Source organism: Canis lupus, chromosome 4, assembly GCF_011100685.1.
Source record: "Canis lupus familiaris isolate Mischka breed German Shepherd chromosome 4, alternate assembly UU_Cfam_GSD_1.0, whole genome shotgun sequence".
NCBI classification, from domain to species: Eukaryota; Metazoa; Chordata; class Mammalia; order Carnivora; family Canidae; genus Canis; species Canis lupus.
In genome coordinates this window covers 20,695,096-20,711,583 of record NC_049225.1, presented here as the reverse complement: position 1 = coordinate 20,711,583, position 16,488 = coordinate 20,695,096, and the positions used below count along the sequence as shown (strand labels likewise).

The 16,488-nt window shown below is 42.2% G+C and overlaps 1 protein-coding gene and 1 long non-coding RNA gene across 8 annotated transcripts in view; one reads left to right on the top strand and one right to left on the bottom strand.

The window, feature by feature from the left end:
• Nucleotides 1–1,463: 1,463 nt before the first annotated feature.
• Nucleotides 1,464–16,488, top strand: part of LOC119871463 — a 105,783-nt gene continuing 90,758 nt past the window's right edge. Inside the window, exon 1 of the long non-coding RNA XR_005357909.1 lies at nucleotides 1,464–1,532. This is a non-coding gene — a long non-coding RNA (uncharacterized LOC119871463). The remainder of the gene's footprint in view (nucleotides 1,533–16,488) is intronic.
• The window catches only part of CCAR1 (cell division cycle and apoptosis regulator 1), a 61,914-nt gene continuing 59,757 nt past the window's right edge, over nucleotides 14,332–16,488 (bottom strand). For all 7 annotated transcript variants that reach the window (XM_038534140.1, XM_038534143.1, XM_038534138.1 and 4 more), the window contains one exon: nucleotides 14,332–15,192. In XM_038534140.1, coding sequence (XP_038390068.1) covers nucleotides 15,133–15,192 — 60 coding nt within the window. In that variant the 3' untranslated portion in view covers nucleotides 14,332–15,132. The remainder of the gene's footprint in view (nucleotides 15,193–16,488) is intronic.

The window sequence follows — 16,488 nt, the reverse complement described above, 5'->3', positions numbered from 1 at the left end:
AATAATTATAACAGAAGTGTAATGTGTGACTTCATAATCTTGGGCAATGGAGCCAAAAGAAGTAATGATTGGGGCACCTGCAGGCCCAGTGGGTTAAATGTCTGATTTATTTATTTATTTATTTATTTATTTATTTATTTATTTATTCATTCATTCATTCATTCATTCATGAGACACAGAATAAGAGAGAGAGGCAGAGACAGAGGCAGAGAGAGAAGCAGGCCCCATGCAGAGAGCCCAATGTGGGACTCTGGGGACCATGCCCTGGGTGGAAGGCAGACGCTCAACTGCTGAGCCATCCAGGCATCCTAAGTGTCTGATTTCGACTCAGGTCATGATCTCTGGTTCCTAGGATCAAGCCCCATATAGGGCTCCCAGTCCGAGGGGAGCCTGCTTCTCCCTCTCCCTTTGGCCCTCCCCCTGCTGGTGCCCCCTCTCAAATAAATCAAATCTTAAAAAAAAAAAAATGACTTTCTCAAAACCTTTGTCTATCCAAGCAAAGACTAGCTTCTGAAGAAACAGGAACTGATCTGTTATTTATTAAAGAAGAATCTTTATTTATAACAAATCCTTTTTTTTTTTTTTAAGATTTATTTATTCATGACAGACACACAGAAAGGCAGAGACACAGGCAGAGGGAGAAGCAGGCTCCATGCAGGGAGCTCCATGTGGGACTCTATCCCGGGTCTCCAGAATCACACCCCCTGGCTGAAGGCGGCGCTAAAGCGCTGAGCCACCCAGGCTGCCCTATTTATAACAAATCCTTAATAATTTAAAGCAAAAGTCCTGCTGGAGCAATGCTGAATACAGAGGAAAGCAAGAAGCTTGTGGATCATTGCATCTATGCTGCAATGTCCTCAGGTGAATGTGCAGACTGCTGGAGGTCCCAGGCAACCAAGAGTTAACCATGATCCAGCCTTAAAACAGAACCAAATTAAATAAAAAAAAATTTATAAAAAAAAAAAAAAAAGGGATCCCTGGGTGGCGCAGCGGTTTGGCGCCTGCCTTTGGCCCAGGGTGCGATCCTGGAGACCCAGGATCGAATCCCACGTCGGGCTCCCGGTGCATGGAGCCTGCTTCTCCCTCTGCCTATGTCTCTGCCTCTCTCTCTCTCTCTCTGTGACTATCATAAATAATAAATAAAAAAAAAAATTATAAAAAAAAAAAAAAAAAACAGAACCAAATTAACTGTGGAGCTAAAGGATCAACTTTAGAATGGTAGCATTCTGGGATCCCTGGATGGCTCAGTGTTTTAGCGCCTGCCTTTGGCCCAGGGCATTGACCCTGAAGTCCTAGGATCCAGTCCCACATGGAGCTCCCTGCATGGAGCCTGCTTGCTTCTCCCTCTGCCTCTGTCTCTCATGAATAAATAAATAGAATCTTAAAAAAAAAAAAAAAAAAAAAGAATGGTAGAATTTTCATTTTATTCCAAATTCCAATTCTTATACGGATGGTTGGTTGCCTGATACTCTTTTGGAAACAGTAGCTCAAAGGTTAAACATTCATCTCTTGGAAGCGTTTCCAACAGCCAAGTAAGTGACTGCCTTCTGAGTTTGCAAAGCTGATAAAAACCCTGGAATAAATAATACATAGATTTTGGAAATGGCCTAAGTGTACCCCAAGGCTAGCGTATTTTATACCTTAAGAAGAATGGCTCAAAGTACGTTTTAATTAAATATTTATGTTATAGCCAGAAACAGCAAGCGGTCTTTGTGTGGCCAGGGCCAGGATTTCAACAGGTCTATCTCAGCAAGGAGATGGACATAAAATATTTATTCTATACATGTTAAATGTACTCTGCTCTTTCCCTGCCTGAAGGAAGATAAAAAGGCTAGAGATAACCAGTGAGCTGCATTTGGAAGTACAACCTTATTTTAAAAATAAAAGGAAGGTACTTTTCACTCTGTGTCTCTGCCTCTCTCTCTCTCTCTCTCTGTCTCTCATGAATAAATAAATAAAAATCTTAAAAAGGGGGGGGGGGCAGCCCGGGTGGCTCAGCGGTTTAGCGCTGCCTTCGGTCCAGGGCCTGATCCTGGAGACCCGGGATCGAGTCCCACGTCGGGCTCCCTGCATGGAGTCTGCTTCTCTCTCTGCCTCTCTCTCTCTCTCTGTGTCTCTCATGAATAAATAAATAAATAAAAATCTTAAAAAAATAAAATAAAAGGAAGGGACGCCTGGGTGGCTTAGCAGTTTGGCGCCTGCCTTCAGCTCCATGTGTGATCCTGGGATCTGAGATCGAGTCCCACAGGAGCCTACTCCTCCCTCTGCCTGGGTCTCTCCCTCTCTCTATGTGTGTGTCTCTCATGAATAAATGAATAAAATCTTTAAAATAAATAAAAGGAAATGTAATCTTTTATAAAATTTTTATTTATTCATTCATGAGAGACACACACACACACAGAGAGGCAGAGACACAGGCAGAGGAAGAAGCAGGCTCCATGCAAAGAGCCCCATGTGGGTCTTGATCCTGGGACTCTGGGATCATGCCCTGGGTCAAAGACAGATGCTCAACCACTGAGCCACCCAGGCGTCCCAAAAGGAAATATAATCTTTTTTTTTAATTTTTATTTATTTATGATAGTCACAGAGAGAGGGGGGGGGGGGGCAGAGACATAGGCAGAGGGAGAAGCAGGCTCCATGCACCGGGAGCCCGACGTGGGATTCGATCCCGGGTCTCCAGGATCATTCCCTGGGCCAAAGGCAGGTGCTAAACCGCTGTGCCACCCAGGGATCCCAGGAAATACAATCTTATAAAAAGCCTGGGAGGCCAGGTTCAAGTAGGAAGGAGATGTGAGATTTTACTAAGGTGACATGATGTAAAATATTAAACCTTTTATCATTTTCTTGAGGACCATAAAGGAATAACTTTTAATTTTTTGGTTGTGTTTTCTCACCTTTAGGATGGGGAAAACAACATGATTTTGTTTTCCTGCAGCAATCAATAATTGTTAAAAAAAAAAAAAAAGACAACAGGGGGCACCTGAGTAGCTCAGTTGATTGAGTGCCTGACTAGATTTCTTTTCTTTTTAAGATTTATTTATTTATGATAGAGAGAGAGAGAGAGGCAGATACACAGGAGGAGGGAGAAGCAGGCTCCATGCCAGGAGCCTGACGCGGGACCTGATCCCGGGACTCCAGGATCACACCCTGGGCCAAAGGCAGGCGCTAAACCACTGAGCCACCCAGGGATCCCCCTCGACTAGAATTCAGCTTGGGTCAGGATCTCAGACACGGGAGATCAAGCCCTGTGTTGAGCACCCTCCTTGAGCCCCACACTGGGCACCACGCTCAGCAGGCAGTGTGCTTGAAGATTCTTTCCATCTGCCCCTCCCCACTCATATAATTTTTTTTTTTTTAAGATTTTCTTTGGCAGAGAGAGAAAGAGCGCATAAGCAGAGGGAGCAGCAGAGGGAGAGGGAGAAGCAGGTTTCCTGCTGAGCAGGGAGCCTGACAGGGGGCTTGATCCCAGGACCCTGGGATCATGACCCTCCGACCACCAACTGAACCACCAGGTGCCCTAAATAAATAAATCTTTAAAAAAAGAGACAATAGGCCCAAAATGGAGTCATTTGTGCTAAGCCCACATTAACCAAACCAAGACATAATGCCTAACTTCAATTAGAGTTTTAACCTCTCCCAGGAGTAGAATCTTAAAACTATTCAAGCTGGGATTACCTGGACAACTCTACGGAGGTAATCAGCTTGCTAGAACCTTGCCATCCCCTAAAGGAAGGTCACCTTGCCACAAAAAATCCACTCTGCTAAAAGGAGCTTCTTTGTCCTGCCCGCAGCTCTTTAGAGTCCTTTTTATTCGCTAGATGGAATGCTGGCCAATTTATAAATCCCTGAATAAAGCTAGTAGAATATTTTAAATTTACTTGATTTTTAAAAAAGTTTTATTTGGGAGAGACTGAGAGAGAGAGAGCATGAGTGGGGGGGAGGGGAGAAGAAGGAGCAGACTCCCCACTGAGCAGGGAGCCCCGACGTGGGGCTCAGCCCCAAGACCCTGGAATCATGACATTACCGGAAGGCAGACACTTAACCTACTGAGCCACCCAGGCACCCTGAAATTTGTTTTTTAACACTGCTAACTGCTATATCAATTCTCCAAACTCTTATATGACTGTTGCAAAGGAGAATTTGTCATAGCAAACTAATCTCAAGACTAATTTGGTTTTTGTTTATCTTAAGTCAGAAAATTTAGAATATTTTGTCTCTTTAGATGTGAGTTTTGAAAAAGTTTTAAACTCCAAGATCAATATTACAATAACCTCTATTAAATGGCTTTCTATGTATTACACTTCAAGTTATTCCCTGCCCATAGAGTTGCCTGGCGGCTCAGTCAGAGAAGCATGTGACTCTTAATCTTGGGGTTGTAAGTTTGAGCCCCACATTGAGTGGGGAAATTACTTAAAAACAAAAATATCTTTTAAAAAAAGCTATTCCCGGCACTTTATAAAGTTTCATTTGCCTGAACTATAATGGTACAATATCAATTTTTGTTGGACCACATGTATATGCAACCAAATGTTCCACCTGTACATGGACATTTCCACCTGATTTAGTAGCTTAGAGTTTGTAGGGCAAAGGTCATGAAAATACAATTATAAAAAATGTTTGGAAAAGTTCAATTAATTCCCCAAATTTGATGACTTAGAACAAACTGTATACAACAAGGGACCCCCTTAGCCACATTAACAAAAATGAAACTCAGTAGTGCAATAAAGGATAGAAATTAATTATATGACATTCTTTGATGTTAGGTCCAAGGCACATGTGTTCTAAAACTGATGAATTAGAAAGCCATCTGCTCTCAAGACACTGTAAAGCAATGCCAAGAGCCAAATATTTATTTATTTATTTTTATTTTTAAAGATTTTATTTATTCATGAGAGACAGACAGAGAGAGACAGAGGCAGAGAGGCAGAGACACAGGCTCCCTGCGGGGAGCCTGACATGGGACTTGATCCTGGGACTCCAGGATCATGCCCTGGACCAAAGGCAGGTGCTAAACCGCTGAGCCACCCAGGGATCCCCCCAAGAGCCAAATATTTAAAAGGTGATAGATATATCTAAACTAGACTTAAAATATTCTTTTAAACACCTTAGTAAAGAATAGATGTTTTAAAATGTCCACTTATGGGTAGCCCTGGTGGCCCAGCGGTTTAGTACCGCCTTCAGCCTGGGACATGATCCTGGAGACCCGGGCTGGAGTCCCACGTCAGGCTCCCTGCATGGAGACTGCTTCTCCCTCTGCCTGTGTCTCTGCCTCTCTCTCTCTCTGTGTGTCTGTCATGAATAAATAAATAAAATCTTTTAAAAAATAAAATGTCCGGGATCCCTGGGTGGCGCAGCGGTTTGGCGCCTGCCTTTGGCCTAGGGCGCGATCCTGGAGACCCAGGATCGATTCCCACGTCGGGCTCCCGGTGCATGGAGCCTGCTTCTCCCTCTGCCTGTGTCTCTGCCTCTCTTTCTCTCTCTGTGACTATCATAAATAAATAAAAAATAAAATAAAATGTCCACTTAGAAAATGAGTAAATAAATAATCCAGAGAGAGTAATCCAGAATCTACAGTTACTCCAGCAATGTCCACCGTAAAATTTTTGTTACCATTAGAAGTTCTCCCAATATATCCATGCACTATATATAAATAAAATCTCTTTAACACACAGATTCACAATAGTTTAGGATTTCCTATAGCAAACACAAGTTTTTACCCATTGGTCTAGAATTTGCTTATGAACTAGAGTACTACAAGGTTTTTTTTTTTAAGATTTTTATTTGAGTGCGAGCATGCATGGGGCAAGGGCAGGGAGAGGGGTGGGGAGCAGGAGAAGCAGATTCCCAGCTGAGCATGGAGTCTGCCTCAGGGCTTGATCCCAGGACTCTGAGATCATGACCTGAGCCAAAGGCAGAAACTTAACTGAATGAGCCACTCAAGCACCCTACTGCAAAGTCTAAAAAAAAATTAGGGACGCCTGGGTGGCTCAGCGGTTCAGCATCTGCCTTGGGCTCGGGTAGTGATTCCGGGATCCTGGGATAGAGTCCTGTATCGAACTCCCTGCGGGGAGCCTGCTTGTCCCTCTGCTGTGTCTCTGCCTCTCTCTCTCTGTGTCTCTCATGAATAAATAAATAGAATCTTAATTAAAAAAAAATTAACTGGAACTGAAGTCTTATCTTTAGAATGGCAGGGTTCCTATTTTATTCCAAATCTAGATTTACTCTAGATTTCATTTCACCCAATTTGAAATGTGGTTGACTCACACTAACAAAACATATTAAATATATTAAAATGCTTATTTTTGATTAATAAATGTTTGTAAAACCACTCAAGGTTAAGCCTTCATTTCAGCCCTACCTAGCTCTAAGTATCAGATACCTTTAAACTGTAGATTTAGGTTCACCAGGTCTCTGAGCTGACATGTAAGGAGGAGTTCATCATCCCAGTGGATAGAAATTAAAACTTTCATTGCCTTGGGACGCCTAGAGGCTCAGGTGTTGAGTGTCTGTCTGCCTTTGGCTCAGGGCATGATCTGGATTTCCGGGATGGAGTCCTGCATCAGCCTCCTTGCAGGGAGAGCCTGCTTTTCCTCCCTCTGCCTGTATCTCTGCCTCTCTCTCTGTCTCCCATGAATAAGTAAAAAATCTTAAAAAAATTTTTTTCAGGGCAGCCCGGGTGGCTCAGTGGTTTAACGCCGCCTTCAGCCCAGGGTGTGGTCCTTGGAGACCCAGGATCGAGTCCCATGTTGGGCTCCCTGTGTGGAGCCTGCTTCTCCCTGTCTCTGCCTCTCTCTGTCTCATGAATAAATATTTAAAAAATTTTTTTCATTGCCTTAAATGTGGTGTGCACCCAAATGGCACCAGCCACATCAAGCTCTTGTCTTCAACATCTGTATAGATGAGCCTCTACTTTGGTTCCTGGCCTCTGCATAAATTGTTTGAAATGAAGTTGGGACTCCAGCTCTCAATCCTGCTTCTGTGGTTGGGGTCCCGACAAGTCTGCAAAATCCTCTCTTCTTTACAGACTGTGTCTTCATGGTTCTGCCACTGGCTGTGGTCTAATTCAAACTGATCAATTTCCCTGGACCTAAGATTATAATCTATCTGACTTTCAGTACACAGCCTAGAGGGCTATTACTTCCTCAACACCCCATACTCTCTCCACTCACCAGATTATACCTTTGGGCAGTTAAATCAGCCTGTACACGGGAATCTGAACTCTCAGCCACCCTTCGGTAGGACATGGGGGAGCAGCACAGTTAGGATGCCCACCACACATCACTGGTATCATTGATTACCGAAATACTCTACATCCTTAAAAGCTTGATGGAGCAACGTTTTAGGATTTATCTAATTTAGCCAAATAAAGTTTCTCTCACCATTTTTGCTTTGCCAATTCAACTGGGGCCCTAACTAGTCATGGAAGCTCCCTTTCTGCCTCGAGAGAATACAGCCTTTCCAGTTAAGGCTTCAGAAGATGAAGTCAGTGTGTTGAAGAATAGTCCCTTTAAATTCAGGCAGACAACTAACCCCTGGCTAGAGCCACACAGCTGAAACCTGTCTGCACACAACCCACATCACAAGAGCCTCCCTCATTGCTTGTTATCTATCTGCCTAAGTCTTGCCTTGCCATTTTCTTGACCTCTCCATTGTCAAAAATATGTTTACTGTTTACCCCTCCCTCTGCTGACCGTATCAATTCTTTTTTTCCCCTCTCAGCCCAGCAACCTAGTGTTCTTGCCCAAGCCAGCAGCTGATAGGCCCCCTCACCACCTACCTGCTCGCCCAATCAAGGTCTTAACTACCCTTCATAAACTATTATGTTTGGGCATTCTGCTTGTCTGACCCCAAGCGGATGGTGGGGACCACATCAACCACAAAGACACTCTACCTTAATAGATTATGTTCATTATACGATATCTCACAAGAAAATTATATAGTCATGTCAGCTTGAGGGTGAGAAGTGAAACAAGAAACTATGAAGAAAATGGATTTTTCCCAGCATATTTGTTGCTTAAGTAGTTGTGACCTTTCCTGTAAAGAAACGATCTCAAAGTAGTTTTTTATTTATTTTTTTATTTATTTACGATAGTCACAGAGAGAGAGAGAGAGAGGCAGAGACACAGGCAGAGGGAGAAACAGGCTCCATGCACCGGGAGCCCGACGTGGGATTCGATCCCGGATCTCCAGGATCGCGTCCTGGGCCAAAGGCAGGTGCCAAACCGCTGCGCCACCCAGGGATCCCAGGTTTTTTTTTTTTTTTTTTTTTTAAGAATTTATTTATTCATGAGAGAGAGACACACACACACACACACAGAGGCAGAGACACAGGCAGAGGGAGAAGCAGGTTCCATGCAGGAAGCCGAATGTGGATCTCGATCCTGGGACTCCAGGATCACGTCCTGAGACAAAGGCAGAGATGCTCAACCGCTGAGCCACCCAGGCATCCCCTAAAATAGCTTTTCAAAGTATATACCCTGCAGGTTCCTAGACTTGCTTATCCAATGAAGAAATATCTACCCCTGGGCGGCTCCGGTGGCGCAACGGTTTAGCGCCGCCTGCAGCCCAGGGCATGATCCTGGAGACCCTGGATCGAGTCCCACATCAGGCTCTCTGTATGATGCCTGCTTCTCCCTGTGCCTCTGTCTCTATGAATAAGTAAATAAAATCTTAAAAATCTACCCCTACAGAAAAAAGCCCAAATTGCTCAGATAATATCTAAGACAACTGCTACTTTTCTTGGAATTGTTTTGTTTTTAAAAGATTTTTTTTGGGTTGCCTGTGTGGCTCAGTCGGGTCTTGGTTTTGGTTCAAGTCGTGATCTCAGGGTAGTGACATCTAACCCCATGACAGTCTCCATGCTGGGCCTGGAGCCTACTTAAGATGCTCTCTCTCCCTCTCCCATTATTCTCTACTTCTACTAGCACACAGTCTTTCTCTCTCTCTCAAAGCAAATAATATATTTTAAGTAATCTCTACCTCCAACATGGGGATCAAACTCAGGACCCTAACGAGTTGCATGCTCCACTGACTGAGCCAGCCAGGCACCCCTCCTGGAGTTTTTAAAATCACATATTAAGGAGGGAAATCTGTTATACATACCTTAGTCAAGAGGATGTTTAAGCTTGTTAACCTAGGAGAGCAGCAGGTACCTGATGACTTGTTAGAAATGCAAACTCGGGCCCCCCTCCCCCAGACCTTCTCAATCAGAAATTCTGGAAAGTAGGCCAGGCAATCTGTGTTTTAACAAGCTTATCAAGTGATTCTGCTGCATAACAGTTTGCACTTGATCTTAGCCAAAAGGCCGAGAAGTGATATTGCTGCATACCAGTTTGAAGAACCACTGCCTTAGTTTAGGCATAATGATCACATTCAAACTCCATCATTAACGGGGCTCAAAGAAGGAGCTGACTCAGTACTTAAGTAGTACCCTATTTTCACTATCTGATACCTGTCCTCCATATACACAAGAAAAACTTTTAAGGTCAAAAGTAGTTGGGGCGAAATCTTCATTCATGTATAAACCCGAGGCTTGTTTTTAAATTGGTAAACACCAAGAGCAGGTCAATATTACCCTCAAAATGAATACTAAGTAGGCAATAATCAGCTTGACTTAGTCTTGGTTTATACCCAATATCTTGGCTTAATTATCCTTGGCCCCCTCTTTTCAAAGAAGTTCCTAGTTTAGACAATAAAACTTATGGTCTAAATATCACCCACCTCTATTAATAAATCCTAAAATAAGGCAGTGAAAAGTGTCTGATTCTTGAAACATTCTCATCATTCCATTAAAAGCTCTAACAAAAACAGTTTGTGACGATATTCTTAGATGTTAATTTTAATTTTCAAAATAATCAGAATACAAAATTAGAGTAGGAAGGAAACATTTTTTTCATGGAACCCACAAACATGGCAACTAGTTTTGCAGTTAAAGCAAGAAATGTGCTGCACATTACATGTCCAATAGAAGCTTTTATGGTGCCTCTAATTACTGTGATCACTTCGATTAAAACCAACATGTTTGGGATCCCTGGGTGGCGCAGTGGTTTAGCGCCTGCCTTTGGCCCGGGGCGCGATCCTGGAGACCTGGGATCGAATCCCACATCGGGCTCCCGGTGCATGGAGCCTGCTTCTTCCTCTGCCTGTGTCTCTGCCTCTCTGTGACTATCATAAATAAATAAAAAAATTAAAAAATAAAACACAACATGTTCTTGAGAGGGAGAACACGTGCAAGCATGTGGAAAGGAGAGGGGTGGAAGGAGAATGAGAATTTCTTTTTTCTTTTTAGATTTTTTTATTTATTCATGAGAGACCCAGAAAGAGGCAGAGACAAAAGCAGAGGGAGATGCAGACTCCTTGCGGGGAGCCCAATTGGGGACTTGGATTGCAGGACCCCAGGATCACACCCTGAGCCAAAGACACTCAGCCACTGAGCCACCCAGGCGTCCCAGAGAGTGAGAATCTTAAGCAGGCTCTGCAAGAGTGTAGCTCAACTTGGGACGTGATCTCATGGCCCTGCTGACATTATGACCTGGACCAAAACCAAGAGTCAGATGCTTAAGTGACTGTGCCACCCAGGCACCCCACCAATACATTTTTCTGTACTTATTTTGACTTTACACTCACTAGGAGCAAACCTACAGGACTTCTGACAATGGAAACCTCAGGTTATCTCAGACCCAAATAAATATTCAGTGCCATCTCAGAGTTAACTTGCAGACTTGCAAAGGTCTCATGAGAGGAGTCTGCTGGGTTAGAAAGGTCACGTGGAAGGAAGTAGGGAAGGAGTGCCCTTGTGCACTGTCAGAGTGCTCTGAAAGCCTGTTACAGTAGTATGTCAAACCATATGTATAGTCCCCACTCTAGTAATTTTGATAAATTCTAGTCAGTATTTAAGAGATCTAAGGAGCCAAGAGAATTCAGGCTCTGAGCAGCCTTTCTTTCTTTATTTATGATAGTCACAGAGAGAGAGAGAGAGAGAGAGAGAGGCAGAGACACAGGCAGAGGGAGAAGCAGGCTCCATGCACCGGGAGCCCGACGTGGGATTCGATCCCGGGTCTCCAGGATCGCACCCTGGGCCAAAGGCAGGCGCCAAACCACTGCGCCACCCAGGGATCCCCTCTGAGCAGCCTTTCAAGGGTCAAGTATTATCTGGATCAGGGACAATTCACAAAGACTGGCCTGGATCCAGCCAACCACAGAAGATATGATTCCTTTCCTGCTGAAAGGTCAATAATTCTATCTACTCCTCCATATTTAACATATTCCAAATTTCTTTCTTTAGCAGAAAATGAGAATTTGTTTTCCTACGTAAATATTACCAGAAAGAAGTGACCACGTCTGTATTAAGGTTCAACACAGAGACTCCTGGGTGGCTAGGTGGTTGAGCATCTGCCTTTGGCTCAGGTCATGATCCTGGGGTCCTGGGATTGAGTCTGACAACAGGCTCCCTGTGGGGCTTCTCCCTCTGCCTATGTCTCTGCCTCTCTGTGTCTCTCATGAATAAATAAAATCTTTAAAAAATTTTTTTTCAACACAATTACACTGTCACTATGGCAGAAATCCTGGTTTTGTCCTCCTTATCTCAGGTAAGACTCTGAGTTGTGGCCCAGAAACTAAGGCACTTGAAATTTTTCTACTTCTAAACTGAAGTTGAGACTTGTGGGACTGCCATGGTCTTTGGTCCTGTGTCCAAGTTCATACGTCTCCACTAGTGCTAATTTTTTTTTTCCCGCTAGTGCTAATTAAGATTTACCAAAACTGTAAAAGCATCAAGTCTTCCTAAGTCTACCTTTGGCAGTCTCCAAAGCTTGACCCCTCAACAAAGGTACACTCCATATCCTCTCCACTCTAAGGGTTCAGAGAGAATGGCCCAGGGCTGCACAATTGATGGAATATTGAATTGAATATTCTCTGCAAGTCATGCATGTGTGCAGAGGTTGAGGTGCAGTTATACAGTTAAGATATGCAGTGCTACTCTAAGTGCTCAGGATGCACAAGAGGGCAGATGAAAAGGACATCAGCTAAATCTACTCCCCTCAATCCTGCTCAGTAAGTACAGGGTCTTTACATGTTTGTTTTCTTATACTAAAACAGTATTTTCCAAGTAATTACAATTGAGGACTAAATTATTTAGGTTTCACTCTGCTAAAACATACGAAAGGTACGGTGGAAGAGTCCTATGTTAGCTCTTCCTAACTCTGCCACGATGAATTCTGGAATTCCAACTATTTATATAAGCTGAAGTCAATTATATAAAAATATTTTAAACCTATAAAATTTGATGTCATCCCAAATCTGATATGAGATGAATGCCACAATCACCTCTGAGATTCTTCAAGTCTATCAAGTGATTTAAATGTCAGTGAGCAGTTAATTATGACTTTATAAAGATTTATTTATGGGGCACTTGCATGGCTCAGTCGGGTTAAGTGTCTGCCTTTGGCTCAGATCATGATGCCAGGATCCTGGGATCAAGCCCTGTGGCAGGTTACCTGCTCCATGGATGTCTGCTTCTCCCTCTTCACCTGCTCATGCTCTCTCTCGCTCTCGAATAAGTAAATAAAAATCTTAAAAAAAATTGAGAGTGAAAGAGCAGGTGTATGGGCTTGTGTATGAGTAGGTGGGGAGAAGGGGCAGAGGGAAGGAATCTTCAGGCAGCCACCGAAGGCAGCCGAAGCTAAAAGCAGACACTTAACCAACTGAGATACCCAGATGCCCCCAAAGAGGAATTTAGAACAAAAACTGGTTTTAAAAAATTTCAGGTATTTTAATCTATTTCTTAGTAAGAGCCATGTGGATTCAATTTGGCTTACGGCATGTGTAACATGGCACTTATACTTTCATATTAATGTATTTGGAACACCTACCTATTATTCTAGCAAATAAAGCAAAATGAAATAAAATAAATCCTAGTATGGCATGTATTTCTATGACAGAGAAATAGTCCAGTAACGGTTACTTAAATACAAAAAAACTTTAATCATCTGCTAAAGATGTGAGTCAGTTTTCACTAGTGTTATTTTTTATTTTTTATTTTTTTAATTTTTATTTATTTATGATAGTCACACACACACACAGAGAGAGAGAGAGAGAGAGAGGGGCAGAGACACAGGCAGAGGGAGAAGCAGGCTCCATCCAGGAAGCCTGATGTGGGATTCGATCCCGGGTCTCCAGGATCGCGCCCTGGGCCAAAGGCAGGCGCCAAACCGCTGCGCCACCCAGGGATCCCCACTAGTGTTATTTCAAAGACATGTCATTTAGGAGTGCCTAGGTGGCTCAGTTGGTTGAGCACCCAACTCTTGGGTTTCAAGCTCAGGTCATGATCTCGGGGTCCTGGGATCAAGCCCCACTCGGCAGGGAATGTCCTTGTCTCCCTCTCTCTCTGCCCATCTTCTGTCCCCGACATGCACATGATTTCTTAAATAAAGAAATCTTAAAAAAAAAAAAAAAAAGATATGTCATTTAATCCTTAAAGGAAAAGATTATTTTTGTTTGTTTAGGGAGGCTTGGCATCCAATGTGGGGCTTGAACTCAAATCCCAAGATCAATTCATATATTCTTGGGGTGCCTGGGTGGCTCAGTCAGTTGAGTGTTCCATTCTTAATTTTTTTTTAAAAAAGATTTTATTTATTCATGGAAGACACACACACAGAGGGTCTCCAGGGGGTCTCCAGGATCACACCTTGGACTGAAGGCGGCGCTAAACCGCTGAGCCACTGGGGCTGCCTTAGGATTTTATTTTTAAGTAATCACTACACCCAATGTGGAGCTTGAACTAATAACCTCAAGATCAAGGAGTCACATGCTACCAATTGAGCCAGCCAGGTGACCCTCCTATAGTTCTTTAGACCAGAGTTTCTCAGCTCAAACACTACTGACATTTTGGGGTGGATAATTCTTATTGTAAGCTTTTATTTATTGAGAGAGAGTATAAGTGCGAGAAGGGGCAGAGGGAGGAGACTCCCTGATGAGCAGGAAGTCCAATGTGAGTCTGATCCCAGGACCCTGGGATCATGACCCGAACTGAAGGCAGACACTTAACTGACTGAGCCACCCGGGTGCCCCTGGGTAATTCTTTCTTGTTGCGGGGCTGTCCTATGCACCGTAAAATGTTTAGCAACATCCTTGGCCTCTGAAAACTAGATGCCATAGCATTCACTCACCCAGTTGTGAGAAGTGTCTCCAGACATTGCTAAATGTCCTCTGGGGCAAGTTCACCCCCTGTTGAGAATCACTGGCTTTTAGAGTATATCATGTTTTCTACCCTTTTTACTCAACAGTTAATCAACTCTCAAGTATTCACTAAAATTCTGAAGGAAGTACACACACTAATAAAAAAATTATTTTTAATTAAAGAAGGTTTAACTTAAGACATCATACTGACATCTACTGGCTTGGTGCTAAACTGTACATTTGACATATACTGCATTTTTAAAAACCCTCAAAATTGTAATATAGGTGCTATTTTGGGAAAGTAGAACAATTAAATGAAAGCAGTAACATTAACATTAGTACTATTTGTTTTTTGCAAAGTCTAACATATATAATAACAATGGTAATTGTCTTACTTTCTTAGTTTTTGGTGTACTATCTTTTGGATGACTTGAATTTTTAATGAATAGTTTAGAGACTGATAATTAGAGGGGATTTTTTTTAAGACAAGTAAAAAAGTCTGATTCAAAAAACTTGCAAAAAATTAAGCAGCATGCTATTTTATGATTTATACTGAAATTTTAAAAGACTAAAAAATTTTTATAAAAACCTAATAATGATAATTCTATAAATAAAACTGCAATTTTCTAAGCATTTTAATAAAAGACATTTGGTAATTAAATACTACTATCAATTAAACTGATGAACTTTATTGGGGTTAAAACTATAACAAAGTTCATCCTAAAACATTTTGCAATGCAAAATTATTTCACTCAAGGAGTGTTTAATAATTTGAATGCCAGGAATTACAAGCAATTTTCAAAAGCAGACTCTTCACATTCATAAAACTTTATACATCATTTGAACTAACATATTTATACTACTAAAATCAAACATGCATCACTTTCAAACATTCTTGTATCATGATTTTATATATTACATTATTTAACACCATTCCTCATCACTACACGTATTTTATCATACACTTGCACCATTCTCCTTGGATTTCTGATCTTTATCTTCATTCTTGACATTATCCTGTAACACAATAGACAAGGGAAAAGTGTATTGTATTAGATTCTCTTAAATATAAGTTTAAAAATAGACAGTCAACAGACTCTCCAGATAGCTCATTTTGCCATCTATAAAAAACTGACACTGGGAAACTAGAAAAGAACCTCTCAATTCTATGCAGAACAGTTTCTAGTATTTGAGAAAGCTATTTAAGTCCTGAGAAATGAGAGGTCCCTAGGAACAATAGTTCCCTGCACAGTAGTAAAATTTTTCACCCCTTGTTCTGAGTAGACTGAGGATGTAGGTCTCAATTATTTGAGTTAGTTTATAATGGCATGGAGTTACAGATTTTTTTTTTTAGTGACAAAAAATGGTGAGGCGCCTGGGTGGCTCCATATGTTAAGTGTCTGCCTTCATCTGAGGCCCTAATCTCAGGGTCCTGGGATGAGGCCCCACATTGGGCTACCTGATCACAGAAAGCCTACTCCTTCTCCTGCTTATCCTCTTTTTCTTCTCTCTCAAATAAATACTATCTTTTAAAAAACTAATAAATTGATTTTGATAGTGCCAAAGAGTTTCTTAACTCTGCCCAACAATAAATAGGTTTAAAAGAAGTAAATAAAAAATAAATAGGGATCCCTGGGTGGCGCAGCGGTTTGGCACCTGCCTTTGGCCCAGGGCGCGATCCTGGAGACCCGGGATCGAATCCCATGTCGGGCTCCCAGTGCATGGAGCCTGCTTCTCCCTCTGCCTATGTCTCTGCCTCTCTCTCTCTCTCTGTGTGACTATCATAAATAAATAAATAAATTTATAAAAAAAAAAAAAAAATAAAAAAATAAAAAATAAATAAATAAAAATTAAAAAAATAATAATAAATAAAAAAAAATAAAAGAAGTAAATGCAGGCATCCCTGGTGGCTCAGCGGTTTAGTGCCTGCCTTTGGCCCAGGGCGTGATCCGGGGGCCCCAGGATAGAGTCTTGTATCGGGCTCCTGGCATGGAGCCTGCTTCTCCCTCTGCCTGTGTATCTGCCTCTCTCTCTCATGAATAAATAAATAAAATCTGGGATCCCTGGGTGGCACAGCGGTTTAGCGCCTGCCTTTGGCCCAGGGCGCGATCCTGGAGACCCAGGATCAAATCCCACGTCGGGCTCCCAGTGCATGGAGCCTGCTTCTCCCTCTGCCTATGTCTCTGCCTCTGTGTGTGTGTGTGTGTGTGTGTGTGTGTGACTATCATAAATAAATAAAAAATTAAAAATAAATAAATAAATAAAATCTTAAAAAAAAAAAAGAAATGCTTTTATTTCCCTCAAATTCAATTC